This window comes from Canis aureus, chromosome 11 (assembly GCF_053574225.1).
Source record: "Canis aureus isolate CA01 chromosome 11, VMU_Caureus_v.1.0, whole genome shotgun sequence".
Lineage (NCBI taxonomy): Eukaryota > Metazoa > Chordata > Mammalia > Carnivora > Canidae > Canis > Canis aureus.
Window position 1 is genome coordinate 10,957,883 of NC_135621.1, and position 25,427 is coordinate 10,983,309.

At 42.5% G+C, this 25,427-nt stretch overlaps 1 protein-coding gene across 9 annotated transcripts in view; it reads left to right on the top strand.

The window, feature by feature from the left end:
* Positions 1–6,621: 6,621 nt before the first annotated feature.
* Positions 6,622–25,427, top strand: part of HELB (DNA helicase B) — a 31,397-nt gene continuing 12,591 nt past the window's right edge. For 3 of the 9 annotated variants that reach the window (XR_013388767.1, XM_077913744.1, XM_077913751.1), the window contains exons 1-9: positions 6,622–7,006; positions 8,866–9,276; positions 10,393–10,562; positions 12,701–13,543; positions 16,597–16,774; positions 18,157–18,298; positions 20,301–20,455; positions 23,590–23,671; positions 25,014–25,073. Coding sequence is in view for 8 of the 9 variants with exons in the window: in XM_077913744.1 (XP_077769870.1) it covers positions 6,760–7,006; positions 8,866–9,276; positions 10,393–10,562; positions 12,701–13,543; positions 16,597–16,774; positions 18,157–18,298; positions 20,301–20,455; positions 23,590–23,671; positions 25,014–25,073 (2,288 nt within the window). In the remaining variant the exon portion in view is untranslated. Of the gene's footprint in view, positions 7,007–8,865; positions 9,277–10,392; positions 10,563–12,700; positions 13,544–13,595; positions 13,725–16,596; positions 16,775–18,156; positions 18,299–20,300; positions 20,456–23,589; positions 23,672–25,013; positions 25,074–25,427 lie in introns of those variants that run through there. The other 6 variants (XM_077913747.1, XM_077913748.1, XM_077913746.1 and 3 more) reach the window with 6 other exon arrangements.

The window sequence follows — 25,427 nt, forward strand, 5'->3', positions numbered from 1 at the left end:
TGTGTGCTACAAATCTCAAACAAATCAGAGAAGAAGGTTTATTTTGCAGCAACATGCGTCTCCATGCTCCCCCAAGTGTGCCCTGGCTGTGCCTGAATGCATAGCAGCGAAGAACACAGGCCCTGGGAGCCAGACTCCCTGGGTGTGAACCCTGGCTGGGCCAATTCCAACCTTAAGCCAGTTATTTAACCTTCTCAGAAGGAAAATGGACATTTTATTGGTACGTACTTCATAGGACTGTTGGGAAGAGTCGATGGGTTCATTCACTAAAAGCACTTCATGCTTGACACATCGTAAGCACTCAAAATTAGCTACTATTCTTGTTCATAAATAAAAAGAGAAGAAAACAACACATAAATGTTCTACTTTTCTGAGTATGAAAACGTTTTCTGTGTCCTCTCCAAATTTGTTTTCTTCTCTCAAAAATGGAATTTCACGGATTTTCTATTCCTGAATGAAATAAGCCATTGGGTAAAATGAGCTGTCGGTAGAGCATTATGGCTTTTTCTTTCTTTTTCAGGAGAACTTTCAAATTCTTTTTTTGTTATGATTGCTTTATCCTCAATGTACTTCTCTTCCCACATGCTACTTATCTCTCTTTCACTTATTCCTTCCCTTTTTGCTTCTTATCATTCCAACCTAGTTCTTTGGATCTTATTTTTTCTCTAACGCTTCATAAGCTGGATGATTTTTTCCCCCCTGTCTTTGGTCAGAAGTATGCGTCATTTGTAGAATCTGCTCACAAATGCAGGGGATTTTTCCAGCCATTTAAAATGAGCCTAGGAAAACACACCTGCTACTCTGAAGACAGTCTGATTTCTGCAATCAGGCGGAGCCTGTGGAATGCTCAAACAGATTCCCCTTCCATGAAGTCAGTCTTCCCCACTCACTGCTGGCTTTGGATTGTGTGAGCATTACATTTTTCACTTGTTTCTCGTGTGCATTTCTTCTGTTCAAGAATTCATCCCAGAGCCAATATAACACACTACCTCATCAATGTCAGTTTAATATCTCTGCCTCTATGTCCATCAATTCCCATTTTCTGAAATAACAAATCTCCAGTCCGGTCATCTTCTTCCCGCTTAATCTCTTATTTTGGCCTCCCATACTCATCATCACTTGATATTTATATTTACTTGCTCTTTGACTATCTCTGTCCACTAGGATATGCAAGGACTTGTTCTGTTCACTATTCTTCTCTAGTGCCCAGAACAGTAACTGTCCTCCAATATGTATTGACTGAATACATGAGTTGTAACCATTTGCTCCTATCACTAGTACTTTCCAAAATTTTGCTGTTTTTTGTTCACTTATTATACAGAATGCGATCAATAATTTTCATGAAATGCCTAACAAATAAAGACCAAGATGGCCAGCGAGGGATCAATCTGCAGCCATACTTCTGTGGCACCAGAGTCGATGTGCTTTCGCTTTGGTGATTACCTGGATTGTGGCATATTTGTTAGGAAAGGAAGCTCTAGAAAATATATTTAAGAAAGTGATACTTTTTAAAATCAATATATTCTCCTATAATTTAAAAACTTATATATTGAAATAGAAACATAAGGGCATGGATTTAGCCCTCCAATTATTTTAGCTTGAGTAAAAACTTGCATAATAATGTAGATGAAATTGAATCGTGGTTGATGTAACTGGGGCCATTACTTTGCGACATTTAGAGAGAGGGGCTTAACATCAACGACAATTAATTACATCAATATTTCCACTGAGTCACCCATGTCAAAGAAGAGGGCCTGAAGGTTTCAAGGGATCTTGTACTATTACCCAACCAGTCTCCTCAGAGGGGAATTATTTTTATCTTTTATCTTAAAACTTCATGTCAGCTCTTTATTTTATATATCATTTTAAAAAGACTTATTTTATTTATTTGAGAGACAGAGAGTGTGTGTGTGTGAGTTTGCAAGCAGGGGGAGGCACAGAGGGAGAGGGAGACAGAAACTCAAGCAGACTCCCTACTGAGTGTGGAGCTCAATGCAGGGCTTGAACCTAAGACCCTGGGATCATGACCTGAGCCACTAAGATACCCATTTTTATATCATTAAAAAATTGTTAAGATATATCTTATGTATTAATTAATATGAGTCAACTAGACACATTCCCTAAAGCCTTTTATCTTCAGCATTTTTGTTCCTTTTTGGTATATCACTCCTTAACTACTCCGAGTTTGGATTCCTGGTTGAAGACTTTTATGAAACTAGATATCAGACCTCTGTGGGTGGGACTCTATACTTCCTTAAATCCATTTTCCTACTGCACAATGCTATCTCAGTGTTTCAGCACTCCAAATTGCTCTGAATCATGCCCCCAGTACAGTTTTCCAGCCCCTTGGCCCATTAACTCGCAATCTACATACCTTAATTATAATTTATAGGAACTCTTTGGCAGAGGCTATAATTGTCTCCTCATGTCTCTCACTGTACCCACCAGCACAACCATCTAGTATACGATCAGTCTTAAGTCAGGAAGCATAGGCTAGGTTCTGCTGATAAGACAAACAACCCCATAATCTTAGTGGACTAACACAACCAAGATTTATTCTCGTTTACTCAAAGTTTACTATAGGCCTACAGAACTCTCCAGGGCAGTTGGCTGTTATATGGTGGCTCATTGCTGCTCCTCACACTCCCACAATCACCAAGGTAAGGAATAATTAGGGACACAGAGTTGAGCACCTGCAATTAAATACTTCCACCTTGAAGGGATATGTTGCTCTTATTTCATTGGCCAAAGCAGGTTAGATGACCATGACTAACTTCAGCTTGGTAGGGAAGCACAGTCCTACTGTGTGCCTAGCACGAGAGGGGAACCAGTTATCCGATGACAGTAGTACTAGGTGTCGCACACATGCCTGCCCATTGACTGAATGAAATTGAACATTCTGCTCCGTATGCAATTACCAGTCTTTTTGGTTATCCTATCATTTATCTCATTTCTTGTTTTGACTCTACCATTCCTGATAAGACATTACTTTAACAGATGAAAGAGACAAAATGCTAATTTAAAACACTCATCTAGATAGATGAAACTGAAGTGCTTTCGTATAATTGCGAAACCATCATTATCATGACTTCACATTAACTGCATGCTTTCCTTCATCACGTTAATTAAACAAGTCACTAAACCTTATGCCCTCCTTGCTCTTCAGATTAAATGCTTAGGCTTTACCAATGATAACTTCACAGTTACTTGCCTTGATACGATCCAAGCATCCTAAGATAAACACATTTCCAAAATAACCAGATGACACATTATGTATAACATGGGAAAAAAAAACTTCCACACAGGAAGCAATATGAAGGAGATACTGAAAAAACCTTTGCTTCATGATTTAGATTGATTTATTTAACAAGCACTCCCTAGGATAGATTTCAAGGGGGCATTGAAATGAGGGCTTGATTAGTATGAGATGAATAGCCATGGTTTCAAGAAAAAAATGGTTAATTAAGCCTTTTATAACCTTCTGTGGCTTCTCCCTAACCTTACTGTGGCTTCCCCAAGCCCCGAGGGTTCTGGCTTCAGTACAGTGCTCTTGCCCATCTTGGAGCTATTCTTTATGTTCTTGACTTCAGCTACTGGAATTATGTCCATCCCAGAATCCCTCTTGCTCTTTCCTACCTTTTCCCCCATGACACTGAGTTTCTGGAAAATCCAGGTCAGCTGTCTTATAGAATGACACCCATGCCAGGTCAAGTTGCACATAGTATGGGCTGTTTTTGTGCAGCACTGGAGCTAAGAACAGTTTTTATATTTTTAAGGGGTTGTAAAAAAGAGAAATAAGGAAAGGGAGGAGGAAGAGAAGGAGGTAGTGGTAGGAGAATTATGTGATAAAGACTATATGACCTGCAAAAACCTAAAATATTTACTACATGGCCCTTTACAAAACAGTTTTCTGACTTCTGTTCTAGATCTTTCTCTTTTCTCATGGTATTATTTAGTTCATACTTCAGATTCTTGGATTTTTTGGCAAGTTGGAAATTAGCTCTGGAAATGTGCCGTCCAATATGGTAGTCAGGCAGGCACTTGAAATGTGGCTAGTGCAAGTTAAGATGTGCTGTCAGGATAAAATACACACCAGATTTTAAAGATTTAGCATGGAAAGAAGTGTATAATATTTCATTAGTGATTTTTATGTTGATTATCATGTTGATATAATCATATTTTGGATGAAAGAGAATGCATCATTAAATTACTGGTACCTGTTTCTTTCTGTAATGTGGCTACTAGAAATTTTTAAATTACATATGTAGTTCATACTATATTTTTATTGGACAATGCTGGTGTAGAGCCTTAATTAAAATCAGGTTAAATATTCTTGGCAAGAATACGTCACAGTTCATTTTCTGTACATCATACTATGAGACACATAACATCAGTTTGTCTCATTAATGACATTAAGCTTGATAACTTGAGGGGTGACTGACAAATATCTTCATTGTAAAAGTACATTTTTCCCCTTTGCTATTTATAATCGGGTATAGCTATGAGACTATTGAGCCAGAGTTTCCCATTGACTTTTCACTTAATGGTTTTAGTATCTTTTGGTGGCCCTTGCTTGAATCAGTTATGGAGCCAGGGATTGCAAAATGGTGCGTGGGTGTGTGTTTTTTAAAGATTTTATTTATTTATTCATTCATTAATGAGAGGCAGAGAGAGAGAGAGAGAGAGAGGGAGAGGCAGAGACATAGGCAAGGGAGAACCAGGCTCCTTGTGGGGAGCCCGATTTGGGGCCTGATCCCAGGACCTCAGGATCACATCCTGAGCCAAAGGGAGACGCTCAACCACTGAGCCACCCAGGTGTCCCTGGTGTTTTATATTTTTAGAATTTCTTTTTAAATTTCTTACCTGGCATTCTTTTCTTACTTTCCCTCTTTTTCCCTTAATTTTCCCCTTAAAAATATATATTTTTTGTTTTTGTTTGTCTTTGTTTTTTAGTGGGCACATCACTTTTTTTAAAAAAAGATTTATTTATTTCAGAGAGAGACAGAGAGCGAGAGTATGGGGGAAGTAGGGACGTAGGGGCAGAGGGAAGTAGGGGCAGAGGGAGAGGAGAAGCAGACTCCTGGAAGAGCATGGAGAGTGGGTAGTGTGCTCCATCTCTGGATCTGGAGATCATGACCTGAGCCCAAACAAAGAGTCAGACACTTAATCTCTTAACTGATGGAACCACCCAGGTGCCCCACATCACTTTTTATGTATTCAATGTGTTACGATGAAGTGTAATGACTCTTTTTGATACTCCAATTTCCTTTTTGATACTTCCAATTTTCCTTTATTCACAAGAGACACACAGAGAGAGGCAGAGACCCAGGCAGAGGGAGAAGCAGGCTCCCTGCGGGGAGTCCAGTGCGGGGACTCGATCCCAGGACCCCGGGGTCACGCCCTGGGCCGAAGGCAGACGCTGAGCCACGCGGGTGTCCCCCCAGAATACTTTTTAAAGCCACGGACGGTCCTTTCTCTTGTACCTCCCTTCCCCAGTCTTCGTCTATACTCTCAACTGTAAGCAGATGCTTTTTTTGCCCCTCTGGGGGCCGGCGTGGTCCAGCTTGGGGGAGCTTGGGAGACCAGCTTGGGGTCACAGAGGAAAGGACGGAAAAGCCTCTGCACGTCGTGCGATCCGGCAGTTCGCAAGCCTGGCTGAGCATCACAGGAGACAGCCTGGGACGTGCGCTAAAGCCTGAATCCTGGGTCCTGCCCTAGACCCGCACACACTGCGCGTGGCCCGGGGCCCGGAGACCCGGCCTTGAACGCAGGAGCCTCCGATGTCATAAACTCAAAGGTTTAAGGAAACGCAGGAGCAAAGCAGTGGGGCCTAAGCGGGTCTCCCGACTGCAGATCCGCTGCTTTGGGCGGTGGCCCATTTCCGGAGGAGCATCTGGGTTTGTTTTCGTTTTAGGGTGTTGGGGGGGCTTGCTTTTCCGGGCTCCTTAGACTCCCTGGAGGCGGCCTTCCCTCACGTTTCTCTCTGGACGTGCTAGGGGTTCCGCAGGGGCCACACTGGACGCTGCCCGGAGGGCGGGCTACGGCCCCGCACAGCTCGGACCCTCCAGGCCGGCCGCCCGGCGCGCGCTCTTCCCGCCGTTCCCCGCACTCGCCCCGCCCCGGCTGCGTCTTAGCCCCGCCCCCGCGGCACATTTAGGGCGGAGCTACACCGATGCCCCGCCCCCATACCGACCCGCTGCGACTTAGCCCCGCCCCCGCGGCACCTTTAGGGCGGAGCTACACCGATGCCCCGCCCTCATGCTGCCCCTGCTGTGCCTTAGCCCCGCCTCCCGCGGGGACTTGGGGCGGAGCTACGCCCTCACCCTGCCTCTGCTGCGTCTTAGCCCCGCCCCCGCGGCACATTTAGGGCGGAGCTACACCGATGCCCCGCCCCCATACTGCCCTGCTGCGTCTTAGCCCCGCCTCCCGCGGGGACTTGGGGCGGAGCTACGCCCTCACCCTGCCTCTGCGGCGTCTTAGCCCCGCCCCCGCGGCACATTTAGGGCGGAGCTGCCCGCGGGGACTTGGGCTGGAGCTACGCCGATGCCCCGCCCTCATCCCGCCCCTGCTGCGCTTCACCTCCGCCTCCCGCGGGGACTTGGGTCGGAGCTCTGCCCTCACCCCGCCCCTGCTGCGTCTTAGCCCCGCCTCCCGCGGGACCCTCGGAGCGGAGCTTCGCCGCCGCCCCGCCCTTCCGCACGCTCAAGCCGCTGTGGGGGGCGTTTCCGGAACCTCTTAGCCCGCGGAGCTGATTGGCTGATGGTGGCCGTACGGTGCCCGGGGTTTCCGGGATCCGAGGAGACCCGCGAGGGGGCCGCCATGGCTCTGGTGAGGCAGCCCTTGCGCGAGCTGCAGGGACCTCTGCTGCCACCCAAGAACCTGGAGGACGAGGACGAGGACTGTGTGAGGGAGGACGCGGAGGACGATGAAGACCTGGAGTTCGTGGACGCGGAGGAGCTGTGCGGCGGGGGCGTCAAGGCCGGCACGCTCCCCGGGCGCGTCCGCGGTGAGGGAGCCGCGGCCCGAGGGAGTGGGACGGCCGGAGGGAGGGAGCGCTTCCGGGTCGGCGGGTCGGGTGGGCGCCCCACGATCCAGGCTCTTGGGGGGGTTGTTTACGTCCTCGAGGAAACAGCGGGACGTCAAGCCTGTGTTCACGCCCAGAAGGAGACTTGTGTTTTAAATTAATATTTATTTATTCATGAGAGAGAGAGAGAATGGGGCAGGCTCCATGCAGGGAGCCCGATGCGGGACTCGATCCCGTGACCCCGGGGTCACGCCCTGGGCCCAAGGCAGATGGATGCTCAACCACTGAGCCACCCAGGCATCCCAGAAGTAGAGTCTTAGACTGTTTTCCAAAATAATAATAATAATAGTAAAATAAAATTGTTTTCCTGTCCTGCCTGGAGTCAAATATTTATTTTTCAGCCACCTGGACAGCACGCACACAGGACGCGCCTCCAGGCGTGGTGGATTCGTTCGCGTCCTGATGTGCGTTTATCTTGTGCAGTTGCTGTGCTGTGGAGGCCCGGTGACGAGCGCACTGACTGGTGTTTGAGGGTCGTTGAGTGGTCCCCCCCTCCCCCCCAGACTGCTCGGTGCCGCAGGCCTCGCTCTGTGCTTGCAGCGTCCGCTCCCGTGGCCGCGAGCCGCCCGCGTCTATTGGGACCGTGAAATGCAGCTACTGCAACCGAGCAGCTGAATTTTAAGTTTTGTCTAGTTTTAATTAGAGTTTAAATAGTCACATGAGAGTGGGCAGCACACATTTAGAAAGTTTTCTTTCTTTTTTTTTTTTTTTTTTTAAATATTTTATGTATTTATCCATGAGACACAGGCAGAGGGAGAGGCAGGCTCAATGCAGGGAGCCCGATGTGGGACTCGATCCCGGGACTCCAGGGTCACACCCTGAGCTACTCTGACACTCCCCTGCCGAGCCCCCCGGGTGCCCTAGACAGACAGTTGTCAAGTATTTGTGCAAGGTTACTCATTTATCCTAAAGTATTAGTGACTGGCTACCAAGTTCCAAGCAAGTGAGTGCCGTTTGTTGCCGAGATGCCCAGGGAGATGAGATAATGAAGCTTCTGTCTTAATGGAGCTTATTCTTTGGTGAATTAAACAGGCATTCTTTAAACAATTACAGAAGTGACCATAATACTTAGTTGATAGAAGGAATAATAAGCAGTGCTATGAGAAGTTAGAATCTTGAGATTCAGGGAAGACTTTCCTGAGGAAGTGACAATTAAATTAGGATCTGTAGTAAAAGGGGGTTAAATAGCAAGGAAGAGAACATGTGAGGCATGTGGAACAGCATATGCAAAGGCCTTGTGGTGGGAGGGACCACGGCATTTTTTAGAAACTGCAGGAAGATGATTTTTGGCATAGGTCAGAGTAGCAGAGAGATGACTGTTTTTAGAAGAGAAACAACAGGGGATCCCTGGGGGGCTCAGCGGTTGAGCGTCTGCCATGGGCCCAGAGCGTGATCCTGGAGTCCTGGGATCGAGTCCAGCGTCGGGCTCCCTGCATGGAGCCTGCTTCTCTCTCTGCCTGTGTCTCTGCCTCTCTCTCTCTCTGTGTCTCTCGTGAATAAATAAATAAAATCTTAAAAAAAAAATAGAAACAACAGACTTTTGCCAGGTACTGTACTTAGCTCTTGGAATCCAAGGACAAGTAAAATATTGTTTTCATTCTAGAGAGCTCACAGCTCAGTAAAGGGAAACAGAGAAACAGGTAAGTGGAATATGAGATACCCTAATAAACATCCGTACAGGGTGCTGTGGGGGGATTAAAGACAGTGGTAGATTTGCTAAAACACTGAAAAAGCGGTTGTAAAATATCTTACATTAACTTTTTCTTTTCTTTTTTTTAAAGTCATAATTTCTGATGAAAACACTCAAGAGCAATGTAACGTGTTTGGACGTTTTCCGATAATGGGTCCTTGGTGGCGAGTGAAGGTGCAAGTGAGACCTATGGGATTGAGGAGCTATCAAGTTCACGGATTCCCATCTTACTTTTTACAGTCTGATATGTCACCACCAAATCAAAAAAGTATCTGTTCCCTGTTTCTTAGAGACTGTAATTTCTCCAGTGACAAGATAGATAAATTTTTAGCTTGGGTAAATGCTGTCTCAAGCTATAAAAATCTCAACTTTGAAAATCTTAGGGAAATGCTGAGACTTTTCCAAAAGGAAACTGAAAGGAAAGGTCAAAAACAGTCTACGCAGGATGGACGGGAAGAGTCTCTACCAGAAAACGAGATGTGCCTTCCTCTGGAAAACAAAGGTAGGTGTGATTTTATCATCCAGTTTTATTATAAATGAGATACTTAATGAACTAGTGTGTTTAGAGATATTACCACTTTAGTATCTTGGCATACTGTTCTTTTTTAAAATCTGCTCTTGCAACTCTGTTTCTGTTTCATTTAGGATGCATCATTGTAATTTCCAGGTTCCTTATGGATAAGGTGGGGAGGTTGGGTGACATGATCTTTAAGCTTCTTCTAGTTCCTTCCCAGCTTTATTATTTTATTTATTTATTTTTTAAAGATTTTATTTATTTACGAGAGAGAGAGAGAGAGAGAGAGAGAGAGGGGGGCAGAGACACAGGCAGAGGGAGGAGCAGGCTACATGCAGGGAGCCCAACGTGGGACTTGGTCCCAGATCTCCAGAATGGCGCCCTGGATGGAAGGCAGGCGCTAAACCGCTGAGCTACCCAGGGATCCCCTCCCCGGCTTTAAAACTGTGTTTCTCTCTGACTTTTGTGTCCATGGGATTACCTGGAGTCATTAAGGGAAAGTTGAGTTGTCAGCTCTTCAGTTCCAATTTTTATTCTGCTTAAGAAGGCAGAGGAGAGAGATAAGGATATTTTGGAGATTGCAGTCCAAAATGGTATGAAATAATTTCTTAGTATGGTTTGTTATCTGGCCACTCACATGAATAGAGTATTTCATTTCTTAATTATATCAAATAATTGATATGCAACGGCATCATCGGATGACTTCAGTGACCAAAGAATCACGATGACAGTCAGGAAAATGGTTCTAAAGGTTAATATGTAAATGATTTCTTTGTTATGCTTAGCTTCAAATTTATCATTATATCACAGAGTCCCAAATTTTACTCTGATTATATTATACGCAAAAGGAAAGAAAAGACTAAGAAGTGGCTGTCTAAGCATTTGAAGAACATACATTTTGGAGTTAAACACAGTTTTTACCACCCGAGTACAAAATCAGTTGTATAAACCGCTCAGTTTTCCTGCCGGTTACAGTAAATTTCTTTCTCTCTCTTAAATTTCAATTTTATGAGCTGGTTGTGCTACGGGGGGAAAGTCTATCACATCAGTTGTTCTGTGAGCTCACTTGTACGTTTTGTTTTGTTCTTTTCTCTGACCCTGTAGTTCCATTTATAACTGTAATGACAGCTTTGCAGTTTCCAAAAATAATGGAATTCCTTCCAATTCTTCTGCCTCGACACTTTAAATGGCTCATAAGCTCAGGTTCTAAGGAGCTTTTGGAAAAGATAGAAGAGATGTTAGGTACGCATCCATGGAAACTTGGGTTTAGTAAAGTAAGTAAGACGTTTACTCGCCATTTAATAATCTTGAGTAAGGGAGGATTTCTCAAACGTGACAATTTTTACATCTCTTTCAAAGGAAAAAAATTTGTATGGACCTCAATGTTGATTTTTCTCTTAAGGGTGAGAACCAACTATAAATTTCTTATACCTGTAGCTCATATGCAGAAAATTTGTGAAGGAAAACAAAATAACAAAATTGATGACATTGACATTGTCAGTAATTTAATTATATAATTTACTTCAATAGGAAACATTTTTTTGGTAACCAAATGACCATTTGCAATGTGACTATGATCTCATTGAAGACACAAATTCTTAGGAATTTGGCAAGTCCATGTTAATCCCTCACTTTCCTATTTGAGCTTTTGAAAACTGTCATTATTCATGTGGTACATCATTATATTATTTGAGGTTTTTTTTTTATTATTTGAGTTTTTGATACAATGATATCACTTACAGATGAATCCCCTTCTGTTCTTATTATTAGAGACCAAGAGTAGGAATGGAACTATGAGGCTTCAGTGGAGTTGGAGACCAAGTGTAGCACTTAAATGTTGGCAGTACTTGGTTATGGTGGTTTTCCAAATGAAAATACAATTTAAAAATTTCTGAGATAATTCTTGGATCCCCAAGAATGTTTATGAGCCCCCTCCCCCCAACCAATTTGAGATATACCAGAATAATGAATTTATCTCCTACATGACATGATGATGATTTCAGCATGTTTTACAAAATGAAATTCTGGAACACTGGATTATTATATATATTCAGTAGAGAGGAGAGGTAGAGCAAAGCACATTCTGGAACTCAATTGGGAACAGGAGACATGAAGTCCTACCGTACAGTTTGGAAACCACCGTCCAAAATAAAGACCGTTACTGACATATTAGATGGCTGGGACTGCCAACCCTCTAAATCTGTGCTTCACACCATATTCTGCGTGGCTCAAACAGTAGATATTTATTTTCTCACGATTAAGGAGGCTCTGAGTCCAAAATCAAGGTGATAGCTGATTGGTTTCTTCTGAGTCCCCTCTCTTTAGCTTGTACATGGTTGTGAGAAGACAGTTCTCTCTGGGTCTTCCATAGTCTTCCTTCGTGCCTGTCTGTCATCACCTCTCTTCTTATAAGGACTCCAGTCCTGTTGGATTAGGTTCCACCCCAGTGACCTCATTTTAACTTAATTACCTGTTGAAAGACCGTATTTCCAAATATGGCCACATTTTGGCGTAGTAGCAGGTTAGGATTTCAACAAATGAATTTTGAGGGGACACATTTCAGCCCATAAAATGTATGGAAGGCTCCAGAAAAGATGCTCCGTAGGAAAAAAAAAAAATGAAGCTGGTAGAGAACCTACTGAGTGGATCATGGTGAAGGAAGTTCTGTGCCTCTTCAGTAGAGTTTGGGCAGAATTGTTGAGAGACACAGAGAAACCTCAACCAGCTGAGACAGTCATCAACTTCACTACATATGCAAGCGTTTGACGCAAAAGTTAATATAATTGTAATATATCGTGTCACTCAGCTGCGAATCCTGTTTAGCACCGATTTAACCAAAATAATTTGATTAACAGCATGTATACCATAGCTTTTTTTCAAAGATGGGAAGAGAAGCATGTGGGGAAGTGTTGTCATAAAAAAGGGGGAGTTTCTGTAGAGAAAGACTTCCCATAGGAGAGGAGGTTACTACCTCCTCTAAAAAAATATATATATATATTAAAAAATTAAAAAAAATTAAAATTAAAAAAATCAGAGAGTGGTATAAACAGTACTTAGAACAATGTTGACCTTATGAGGCATGGGAAAGGGTAAGTCAGGGGATTCCTCTCTCGCAATTTGCTTGCTAGTGTTAATTGGCTTTTAAAACTGTATGTGTATTGTTTTGAGAAAATATAATTTTAATTAAAAACTTAGATCTTTGACAGTCTAGTAGAAACTTGGTGATGTCATGGCTACCCAGTTTTTCCTCCAGGTTTCGTTACATGTCATCTGAGACGTAAGCAATTCTTATTTTATGTCTTTTTTGAGACCTAAGCAACTACCAACGAGTAACCCAGTTTTTATGTAGTCCTGATAACACCCGCCAGCAGTTGCAATTTTCATAAGCAACTCGATCTCTGTTTCCTTGAAGATAACCTACATGGAGCTGAAGCTCTTGCAGTGCGAGGCCAGCTGGGCCTCATTTTGCCAGTGCCAGTCCCTCCTCCAGTCGATGGCTGATTTGGAGAAGCATGCGTTGATAATCTACTCCAAACTGAGACACGTATGTAGGGAGCAAGGGCACACGTGTGTCGAGGAAGCCGACCTAACTTACAGCGTGTCAGACGACATGTCTTTCCACGACGCTTGGCAGTCTCTGAAGTTTCTGAAGGACATCGGCGTGGTGACATACGAGAGGGGCTGTGTCTTTCTTGATGACCTTTACCGGGCGGAGCAGGGCATTGCCTCTTCCATATGTGACCTGATGACGAGGCCCCCATGGCATTTGCAGGTCGATGTCAAAAGGGTGCTGGCAGCCCTTCAGGCCACAGGCCCCGAGGGGTCGAGGAGCGGGGAGGCGTTGCATGGAAGTATGCCGGGCGCAGTGAGTGCAGAGCATTCTGTGGCCGTCCCGGGGGGCCAGGACGGGCGCGCAGACACAGGCCCGGCTGGGCTGGATCCGGCCCAGGTGGCCGCCCTGGAAATGGTGTGCTCCAATGCCGTGACTGTGGTGAGCGGCAAGGGGGGCAGTGGCAAGACCAGCATCGTCAGCCACCTCTTTAAGCACCTGGAGCAGCTGGAGGAAAGTGAGGTAGAGCGGGCTTGCGAGGATTTTGAACGCGACCAGGACGTGCCACCCGAGTGGGTCAGCTCTGCAGAGCAGGGGCTCCCAAGGCTGGAGCGGGCCGTGGAGGTGCTGCTCACCGCGCCCACCGGCAAGGCCGCCGGCCTGCTACGGCAGAGGACCGGCCTGAGCGCCTATACGCTGTGTCAGGTGGGAAGACTTTTCTGCATTTTGTTTTTTGTTGTTTTTGTTTTCCCTGCAGATAAAACCATTGGCCCGAAGCCGGGCTCTCCGAGGATCCCTGCTTCAGGGCCGGCGCTGGCCAGTCGCTCAGCACTCCATGGCTTTCGTGGAGCCGGTCCTGCGTGGAAGGGAGCCAGCTAGCCTGGGGGTGCGCTGCGTGACGTCGTGGGGTCCGGCGTGGGATTCCGTCCCGGGGGCACTGGTTACATACCTGTTAGAGTCCGCACCCCTAGTCGGAGAAGCGCTTGTGTTGGAAGGAAAAGGCTGTATTCTATTTGATAGTTGGAAATCTGCATAAAAGTGAAGACTTTGGTCGTCTGGTTTTAGTTCTTTTTTTTTTCTTCTTCTTCTTTTTTTTTTTTTTTAAGATTTTACTTATTTATTCATGAGACACACACACACACAGAGGCAGAGACACAGGCAGAGGGAGAAGCAGGTCCATGTAGGGAGCCCGATGGGGACTCGATCCCGGGACCCCAGGATCAGGCCCTGGGCAGAAGGCGGTGGTAAACCGCCGAGCCCCCGGGGCTGCCCAGTTCTTTTCTTCTTTAAAGATTTTATTTATTTATCCATGAGAGACACACAGAGAGAGAGGCAGAGACACAGGCAGAGGGAGAAGCAGGCTCCCTGTGGGGAGCCCGATGGGGACTCTATCCCGGAACCCCAGAATCATGACGGAGGGGAAGGCAGATGCTGAACCACTGAGCCACCCAGGCGCCCCTGGTTTTAGTTCTTTGTCTCCTTCCCCCATAGCAAAGCCTGGTAAACAGTCATGTAATAAAATTTTCAAATGAATTAATATTCTTGAGAAACAGTTTTGGCACTAGTTAGAAGTCATGGAATTTTAAACTTGTAATAGCCTGACCTGCCATTTTATAGATCAAGGAACTCCATTGTTGGAAGATTCCTAAAGGATATAATCATTGACTTGGACTGCAAAAGACAGAGAGGCTCAGGTGAGGAGGACATTTTATTTGGGGGGAAGGCCTTTCCATAGGCATTGAAGAAGTGATCGTAGTGTGTGGAGATGGTCTTGAGGTGACTGCATTGATTAGAGTGAATTCCGTGTATTGTAAAATAATGGAAATTGAGTTTGGTGTAGACTGGGAACTTGAGCTTTAATGTTTGCAAAGTATCCCATTAAATCCTTGATAAACTAGTGAAGTGAGTAAGTGATATTATCTCCATTTTACAGAGGAGCCAGTTGAAATTTGAGGGTATTGAACAAGTTGCCCAAGATCGTAACCAGGTGCAGAACTAGCACTTGGATTCAGATGTGTGACCTCCCTGCTCGTTGCTCTTTCCGTGGTGCCATAATTTCCTCCTTTACTCCAGACCTTGCATACCCAACAAAGAAGCTTGGACTTGGTTTACTGGGGAGCCATTTAGGATCCTCAACAAGAGAGTGAAATGCTGAAGAAAGCAGTTTTAAGAAAGATTACCCAGAATCTCAGCGCCATGAGCCACCTCAGAAATGACATTATACATTACGTTTATTTGTGTTCAGTGTAGAAGCTCAGGATAGCTCACTGACGGCAGAGTTTTCTGATCAGCTTATGATTTTTCCCATCTGATTAGTCTGAAGGGTTGGCTTAGAAGAGAAGAGCTAGAGAGGCATTATTACTAAATTTCATCTTATGTTCTGACTCTGGTCAATGGAAGTATCTTAATATCTGCTTGGAATGCTGGGAGAATATTTCTTAAGCCACATGTAGGGTCAGGAGAGCGTATAGATAGGGCCATCAGAAAGGCATTCATGTGGCACTCACACCATTTATTTACCATCCTTGGGCTAGGGTTACCAGTTTACCAGGTGGGACAGATAAAAATAAAATTATTTTTTTAGTGTAAGCATGTACTAAACACTGCATCAAACATATTTATGCTAAAATGTCATTTACTGTTTATCTGAAATTCATATATTTTATCTGGCAATCCCATTGTGGATCAATGTGCAGGGGAACCCGCTTGTAAGGCTGCGGGAGTAATCTAGCCTCACAGATGGGGCCTGTGTTTGGTTGGTAGCACTAAAAATACAGGGGAAAGTCTCACCTAGACATTTCTAAGAGAACTAATTGAATTTATAAAATCAAAACAAGCTGCAGTGATTCAGATGTTCTGTTGAGACAAGGCCACTGAGAGAATGGGGGTTTTGTTGAAGGGAATTGATGAATTTGGGTGGAAAATATGAAGGCTTTTACTTAATAGACATGCTGAAGTAAAGTGAAGCTTCAGCAGAAAAATTAAAGATATACAATTTAAGAAATCGGCGTAGGTATATAGTGTATACATGCATGATTCCAACGTAGACACATTTCGGAATGATGTATATACCAAAATATTTAATGTTCTCAGGTTTTATTTTCCAAAGTTTTCTCCTTGTCTGTATTTTTTAAAATAGTAAATATTATTGTATCTTTAATAGATAGTTTTTAAACTTGCTTTGTTGTGGGTTTTTAAATGTTGGGAAAGTAAGGGAGCTTAGAATGTTAGAAGAAAAATAGTATGTTCATAGTTCGGTTGAGAAGGCAGCCTTTTATTTCCAGAATGGAGTGGTGCAGTTGGGAGGAGAGGAGGGCTGAAGTGACTGGCCATCTCAGAAAGCCAAGAGAAGGTTCATTTGGGAATGGAAAAGATTAGGGAGCTCTGTGTGGTCAAGAGCGAAAAGAAGAGGGTTAAGATTTTGGCAGTAGAGTAATGCTGTGTGTGATGTTTAAATACATGTAGTACTTATCAGGAAGCATTTTTTTTTTAAACTATTTGATCTTTTTTGTTGTTTTTGTTTTTAGATTTATTTGATCTTTTTTTTCTCTGTATCCATCCCTTTAGGGTTTTAAAAAGTTTTAACTTTTGTGTTCTTTATTTCTTTAGCCTGTTTCTCTATGTGGCTTTACCCACACCACTGCCCTCTCCACCCCCACTGGCCCATTCAAGAGTCTTGTTTCAAAATAACATGTTGTTAAGATGTTGATTTGTAAAATTTATACCCTGAATTTAGAAATGCCATAATTTGCTTGTAGGTCAATTATAGCTTCTATTTATGGGAGAAAAAAAACTCGGCCAAGAACGGTCCATGGAAGTTTTCTTCGGTGAGAGTTCTGGTTGTGGATGAAGGGAGTTTGGTATCTGTCAGAATCTTCAAATCAGTTTTAAAGTTATTGTGTGAGCACTCCAAACTTTCGAAGCTCATTATCCTTGGTAAGTTAAATATTGTTGGAGTCCTCATTGTTTTGTTCAAAGCTTTGCAGTTGGTGGGGTGCTTACAGCATTTCACAGTTTCAGTGTCCCTGTCCTCCAGGTGGGAAGCCATTTCTCAGAGCCCACACTCCAGCCCCCCCTGGGTTCCATCCCTCTGTCAGCTTGGGTGGTTCCTCATTTGGGCCAGGGTATTAGGAGACTAGGCCGCGAGATGAAATAGAGTCGTGAGGGGTTACTGCTAATCACCTAAATGATGACTGTTAAAATAGTAAAAATGTCACACGCTCAGAGTAAATAATGATCTGGATCATTTAGAAATAATAAAAAGTCTGAATTATAGACCACTTAGGAGTGAATTTATGATTTTCAGCTAATAACTCAAGGTAGACGTCACTAGCCTCCTAAATCCTTTTCCATTCTGGTGAGAGTTAGATTCTATTGGGTACTCCTGGCCTGTAGCCTGTATGATTTCATGGAGAATCATGTTGTGAGAATCAAACTGTATACAAATAATTCTCTTAGGTCTTTGGGGATACGCTGTAAGCAGTTAGTTGACTCTGTTAATGGCTTAAGCACTCGCCCAGTCTCCACTGAGAAAGTAGTTGTTTTTCTTAACTCCAGGGTTGGTTTGTTTAAAGGGATTTTTAGTAGAGCCAAACGTTATCATCATATTACAGGAATTTATCTATGAGCAAATAGGTTGGGTTTGTCTATTTTGTATTTTATATGTTTATTTTATTTATTTGAGGCCATAGATTCTTCAGGGTCTACTAAGACATTGAGCAAGATTGAGTTGGTGACTGAGTGGCATTTACCTAAGATTCTAGGCCTGTTTTTCTCTTCCCATGAGAAAATGGCTAACATATATGCCCCTACACAGTTTGCCTGGGTTTATAGGTATGAAGGAAGTTCAATTCAGATTTTACCTTACTGTGTTATCACTGTTTTTTTTTTTATATCTCATACTGTTTACTTTGAATGCTTTGCTGCTGTTAAATATTTTTAAAGAGTTAATGTTCTTAAGTAATTTTATTTATTTTTAAAAAGATTTTTAAATTTATTTATTCATGAGAGACAGAGAGAGAGAGAGAGAGAGAGACACAGGCAGAGGGAGAAGCAGGCTCCATGCAGGGAGCCCAATGTGCGACTCGATCCCGGGACTCTGGGATCACACCCTGAGCCAAAGGCAGATGCTCAACTGCTGAGCCACCCAGGTGCCCCTTAAGTAATTTGAAACAAAGATTTTGAGGGGCTTTTTTTCTTAGAATAAATCTTTATAATTATAGCATGTATCAGTTGGGAGAGATAAAAACAGCTTCTAGATTTTCTAGATTTCAGGAACCCTGTTACCAAAAACCTACTGTATCTTACTCTCCTTTTAGGTGATATTAGACAGTTACCCAGCATCGAACCCGGTAACTTGCTGATAGATCTTTTTGAAACTCTTAAGTCAAGAAATTGTGCTATTGAACTGAAGACAAACCACAGAACAGAATCTGAGCTAATTGTGAACAATGCCACAAGGTATAGTATAATGAAAATTTTACATTTCTCGCTGTTACATTAGAAATAAAAAGTAAAAACAATACCTGTTAGCTTTTGAATTAGGACAGCTCAGTGCAGTACGTTTACTGTGCCCTTCTAACGAACTTATTCTATCCTTCAGGTATATATATTGTCCCACAGTTAGAAAAACAAACGTAATGTTTTTCGTTATTGGTCTAGCATGAATTACTATTGAAATTTAAGAATGAATGTGTTTTCCTGATTTAAAGTATATATGTGAATTAGAGTTGCATTAAGCCTAGACTCTAGAATAAACCCAAGGGGGAAAGAGACTTGGAAATGAGCTCATTAAAGTTCAAGGGAGAATGGGGAAGAATTATCCCCTAATTTTTGTAAGGGGAGCCCTACACCAAAAAAAAAAAAAAAAAAAAAGGAATATGATATTTTACTCCTTGATGAATCCTGGTGGCATCAATGCCATATCACTCCCCTTAGTGTAGAAAAGAATCCTCTTCCCTCTGTCTTTACGTAAGCCTTCAGGGTGATTCCCCTGTAATAGACATAATGAAATCTCGGAATACTAAGAGACTGTTTTATTCATTGGACTAAAATTTATCTTTGGTTTTGGACACTCTTTTACAAAATGTTGTTTTCGTTGCTTGAACATTTTCTTGTTTGGGTACAGCAGAAATGAGAACATTCAGAACCTCCTTCTCTATGCCCCTGTCTGACTTGGAGAGGATTGTGGGAGTATGGGAAGGATTGACAGGAATAGGGTAGGATGTTGTAGGTTCATATGAAGACATTAAGCAAAAGAATGCAGTTGGATGTGTGATACCTTTTGGTCTAACTCTTCTGCTTCTACCTAAAGGCCACCTCATTTGGGGGAGTTTCATAGATGATTGGTCACTGAAAAGTCTGACAATCTTGGACAAATCTAAAGCACTTTAGATTTCTTAGAGTCAGTTTTATCTGAAACTTAGGAATTCCTCTTATTAGCCCTTTTGATGTCATTTGAACTCTGCTGCTTTTATCATTCCTTCTTAATTGTCAGCATACTTAATGTCACAAGGATCCCAGTGATGGCAGGGACGGACTCCTAAAAATGGAAGTGTGTTTCATGTTCTGGATCAGAAGCCAAACAGGAAATCCATGGTGATTCTCAACACCCCCAAATTAGATCTGGGATATTCCAGCAAGAACCACCTTCCTTTTCTTCCCTTTCAGCCCTGTGGGGAAGGGTTGAAGATGGCAGTAGGGAAACACTAGCTTTGATAGCCAGGTTGCTGTTAGGTCTTTTCAGGGAGTCGATCTTTTTCCATATAACCAAGGAGAGACTCTGTTATGACAAGGCATCTGCCCCTTACATACTCTGTGTTCTGATATGATTGGCTAGTCTTGAGAAACACAAGAACAAAAGAAGGATGAAGGAATAGAAGCAAAGAGAAGATGTGGATACTTGGTTCACCTGAGAAAATGAGGCCATATGTATGATATACACAGAAGAAAGGAGAAAAAGAATGTGATGTAAGCGTATGGAAAAGGCCCCAAAGAGTCCAGATTAATTGAAGTAGAAAAGGCCATGGAGCCAGAAGGGCCCAGAATTACCTCCTAGCTTCTCTGCTTTCCTTTCTACCTCTGTGGCCATGGGCAACCCACTGCAGTTGCAGAAGCCTTGTGCTGTTCACCTGTGAAATGAGGATAATTCCTACCTTGTATAGTTCTTGTGTGGTCTGAAGGAAAGTAGGTCAAGTTGTTAGACTGGGAAATTCCCTGACAGTTTTTCCTAATGCTTTTGTTAGAGGTAGAGGACTGATTGATTAGTGTAACATTATGGTCTTGCTAATTCCATTTTAAAACTCATTTACAATTTGTAATGCCTATGTGGGTAGCCTTTTCATCTTACTTACTATCTATTAGCAGATAGTAGTTATTATAATGACATATCTGATGATACATGAAGACCCATTTTCGGGTACTGATGTTCTTGCTGTGCTGTGTTATTTTATCTTCACCTAAGAATCTCAAGACGCCAATTTCCAGTATTTGATGCAGAACTGAATATCTCTGATAATCCAACATTGCCTATCTCAATACAAGATAAAACATTTATTTTTATCAGACTCCCAGAAGAGGATGTCAACTCTCAGTTATCAAAAAATGATCCTCACTCTCGTAAGTATAAACTTTTCAATTATGCAGGATTACGATTTCAGTTTTGTAATATACTTATTAAATGCCCGGTTATAATTTTATTTGATAGTAAAGTGAAATATTGCTAGTAAAAAATTTAGGCACTGAAAATAAACTACTTTGTTTGTCATCAAAACTACTTTGTTCACCTTCGAAGTTCGTAAAGAAATAAGCTCTCCCAGGCCAATATACGTAATCCAATCTGCTTTAACAGATCTTGTCTATAGCATCTCATACTGGAAGGGATTTGGAAGGACTCGTGATACACACATAAACACACACACACAAGAAATAAGCTCTTGATGCATACACTAAGGGCTCAGTAAATATTTGTTGAGTGAATAAATGGATGTAGATGATTAGTTTAAAATGAAGGAAAGCCCCAGGAATCTCAAGTTCATTCAGAAGAAAGCATATCCTAATTAATGAAGATTTTCTTTTGTAGCAGTTGGAAATGGAATTACATTTGCTACATTTGTGAACCAAAAGTAATGGTTGTTAAACTGTTGCCAAGTTGAGTTCCTACTAGTTCTTTCTGTTGCTTATAAAATGGACAAGCATTGCTTCTAATTATGGATGTTAGGATAACAACATCACAGGATCAAAAAGAGCACAGGATACAGAGTCTTCTCCCTTATGTGTATGACCTATGTCACGTCACATAGCCATTTGTAAAATGGGAATCATAGTGACACTGCCCATGGAGCTGTTGTGGGGGTTGAGAGCATTCATCCGTTTTGAGGGGCTATGTACAGGCTTGCTATGAGGCTATCAGCTCCATAACTGTTAGTTTTTTGTGAAGAATGGATATTTAGTGATCTATTACAAATCGATTAAACCTTTTGATCTTTGCTTGTATTCTAAACTTACTCAGCAAACTTTTTAATAGCATAATGGTTTGCTCAAAACTGAATTAGTGAAGATTTAAATGATTATTATTGAGAATTTATTGTAGTTGCCATCGTTCTTTGAAGGAATATCCTAACTCCTTAGCTACTTTCACTCTTTTGTAGTGCTTCATGTATAAGCCTCTCCTGCTTTGTGGGTCATAGTTGCAGTTCCCTTGGGTTGGGGTCCATTTACATGTTACAATAATTTTGAAATGGGACCATATTAATACATTGTATTCTATAAATACCCTTTTAGTTTTTTTCTTTTGATTATAGAAATAATTTATATTCCTTAAAAATGGTCAAATAATTCAGAAGTGTTTGAAATAAAAGTGAATATTGCCCTGTAATCTTCCTTTCCATTTTCCCCAAGGTAGCCCCCAAAAGGTCACATGCTATTACTGTTACTCATCTGCTACTCTTACTATGTAGTAAGAGCTTGGTGTTGATCCTTTTAAACCTTGTAATATCCATACACAAGCATATATTATTTTTTTGTCTTACATAAATGAAATTATAAGCTGCACATTGCTTTATGATTTTTTATGAAATATATTGTGAATAATTAATAAGTGATATTTATTCTCACAACAGCTTAGCTAAGAGTAGATACTAATATGGATGAAAAAGATGAGACTTACTTAGCCCATTAAGGAACGTGCCTTCCTTGCCACTTCATTCCGATCTACCTGAAATATGGTTAGTTTTATTTCTGGCTCCCGTTCTTTCCATTACCGAGAATGTACATTAAAGAAAAAAGTGGTCTGTTTCAGAAGGACAGTAGAGCTCAACTGATGCTATTTTTCTTTCTCAATTACAAATTTCAGCTAGAAAATTAATCCCTTCTTTAAAAGCACTGAATAAATATTCCTGAGAGAGAGAGAGAGAGTACTTTTCCATTGATAATTAAGTTACTGAGTACATTATTCCCATTATTACAAAGTACAGGGACCAAAGATGGGCTTCATAGCTGGGCTGGAACTCCAGAGATGCTGAAGTGTGAGAAAAATGTATATTTTAGAATCAATGAAAATACAGTGTACGTATTGATCTGTAAGATGTTGAGAGAATGAAGAAAGCAAAGAGCAGAACAGCACGATCGTATGTGTGAAGGAAAACAATATCCTGTGAGACCTTTGAAAATTCCTCCTCTGGCAGGCTAGGGGCTGACCAGGGTGAGCTGAGCAGTGGCCATTTTTTAGGGAGAATCTTTTCATCTTAACAATAAAGGGCTCAGTAAGCAACTAAGTCTTCCTAGAGCAGGGCATCCTGAGGCCTGGGCTTTTTCATTCCCCTATGATTTATCTGCTACGAGGGGGAGGACACAGGAGCCTAGAATGTTCTTACCTAAATTTTTATGTCTTCTCTCTCTCATGAGAAATGTTCACTGTTTTGTACTATTGATAAGACAGATTAGAGGAAGTCTACTTCTCAGCGCTTTGAGGGAGAATGTAAGTGGATGTCATCATTGTCAGTGATCTGGGGTCTAAAAGAGGGAGGCCAGCCACCCTCCACCATTTGGAAAATTAGTTTTACTTCCAAGAGCCTCAGCTTCACATTTATATCTAGAATGCAATTGGTGTTTGTGGCCAAACTATATAATAGCTAGTAAGGTATGGATGTCCCTGCTGTGCCAGGGTTAACTTTTTAGTTGCTGGATCCTGGGGGGTCCTGAGGGAAGCAAACACAGGATGTGGGGGTGGGGATCAGGCATTGTGGTATTTGGGGAGTAGCTGTTTTCCATCCTTTATGGAAGTATCTCAATATTTTATACTAAATGTCAACCTTGGATTGAAGGCCTGCCTCCTGCGAATGTTGTGAAGATTAAGTGAAATAACGTGTGCCAAGTATAAAGCTCCTCAGATGATAACTCTGTGCCACCAGAACTTAAAACAGAAGTCTTACCTTACAGTAATTCTGTTACATGTTTTGTCTTCTTGCTCATATTTTACATTCAGCATTCACAAACCATCAGTGCTGAGAGGTTGTATTGCAGATTAGGGGCTGTATCAGCTAGTGGCTGACGTCTGTTGGGGTTAGGGCATCTGGAACCCTCATCACCGTTCCTCTTCTGGTCCTCTGGCTGCTGTGGCAAATGGAATTGATGTTCCCATGGCCAATTGGTATTCCATTCCCCCTTAGCAGGAACTCTGAGTTAGTTTCTCCATTGAAACAATGTGTAATTTGGTGTTTTTCTGTGTTAACTTTTTTCTCTTCGATTATCAGATTTATATTCTGCAGTGAGAACCTTACTCAAAGAAAATGACCTGCAAGATGCACAAACATCACAGTTTATTGCATTTAGAAGGTAAAGCCTTTACAGTATTTCAGCATTCTTAGTCTAGCTTTTAAATCTCATAATTTATATAGATACTGTTTAAATGGGAGATTCTCATCATTCAGCACTGTTAATTCTCTTCTAATTTTGAGGTATTTTTTTTGTTAGGTGTGGCAGAGGGCAGTTTATAAAAAGGGCTCTTTCGGGGCACCTGGGTGGCTCAGTCAGCTAAGTGTCTGACTCTTACTCTTGATTTTGACTCAGGTCGTGATCTCGAGGTTGTGAGATCAAGCCTGTATCAGGCTCTGAGCTAAGTGCTAAGTGCAGAGCCTGCTTGGGATTCTCTCTCCCTGGCTCTCTGCCCTTCTCCCCACTTGCACTATCTTTCTCCATCTCAAAATAAATCTTTTTTTTTTTTTTCAAAATAAATAAATCTTTTAAAAAATAAATAAACAGGGCTCTTTCTACTAAATAATTATATTTGGCAACTCCCATGAAATATGAGTGGAGCCAGGATTTACATTTATTTAGTTTTTAAAAAGATTTTATTTATTTATTCATGAGAAGCACAGAGAGAGGGTCAGAGACACAGGCAGAGGGAGAAGCAGGCTCCATGCAGGGAGCCCGATGCAGGACTTGATCCCAGGACCCGGGATCACGACCTGAGCCCAAGGCAGGTGCTCAACGACTGAGCCACCCAGACACTCAAGATTTACATTTAGATAAAAATTACAGAGGCACCTGGCTGGCTCAGTCAGTGGAGCATGAAGCTCTTGATCTCAGGGTTATAAGTTTAGGCTTCATGTTGAGTGTAGAGGTTCCTTAAAAATAAAATCTTTTAAAAAATAAAAGATGGGCAGCCTGGATGGCTCAACGGTTTAGCGCTGCCGTTAGCCCAAGGCGTGATCCTGGAGACCTGGGATCGAGTCCCACGTCGGGCTCCCCACAGGGAGCCTGCTTCTCTCTCTGCCTGTATCTCTGCCTCTCTCTGTCTCTCATGAATAAATAAAATCTTTAAAAAAAAGATAAAAATCACAAAATGCTTTTTCCTGGAGAAATTCCTGGAGATTCTTTTTTTGTTTAAGATTTTATTTCTTTAAATAAAATAGAACGAGAGAGCGAGAGCCTGAACAGGGGAGGGGCAGAGGGAGAGGGAGAAGCAGACTCTCCACTGAGCCGGGAGCTCGATGCAGGGCTTGATTCCAGGGCCCTGGGATCCTGACCTGAGCTGAAGGCAGATGCTCAACTGACTGAGCCCCACAGGCACCACCTGGAAGCTTTTTATAGCATACAGTACGTTGTCATTGTTGGTAACAGGAGTGAGCGTACGACAGAGACCGTTAAGGTAACCCTTGCTTGTTCATTGTTTCAGGCAAGACTGTGATGTCATCAACGCCTGCTGTTGCAAGCACTACACGGGCCACCTGTTCAAGTGAGCAGTAAAGATCCAGAAGCTCTGGGACAGTCCTTCCATTTATTCACCATTCTTTTATTTTTTATGTTTTTTTTAAAAAGATTTTATTTGTTAATGAGAGACATACAGAGAAAGAGAGAGAGAGAGAGAGAGAGAGGCAGAGACACAGGCAGAGGGAGAAGCAGGCTCCCTGCAGGGAGCCTGACGTGGGACTCGATCCCGGGTCCTTAGGATCACACCCTGGGCCGAAGGTGGCACTAAACCGCTGAGCCACCCTGGGGATCCCCTCTTTAATTTGTTTTCACATGTATCACTGTAGCCACACATTTAAAAATCTTTTTTAAAAATCTCATTTGTGAAGTAAAATGATCT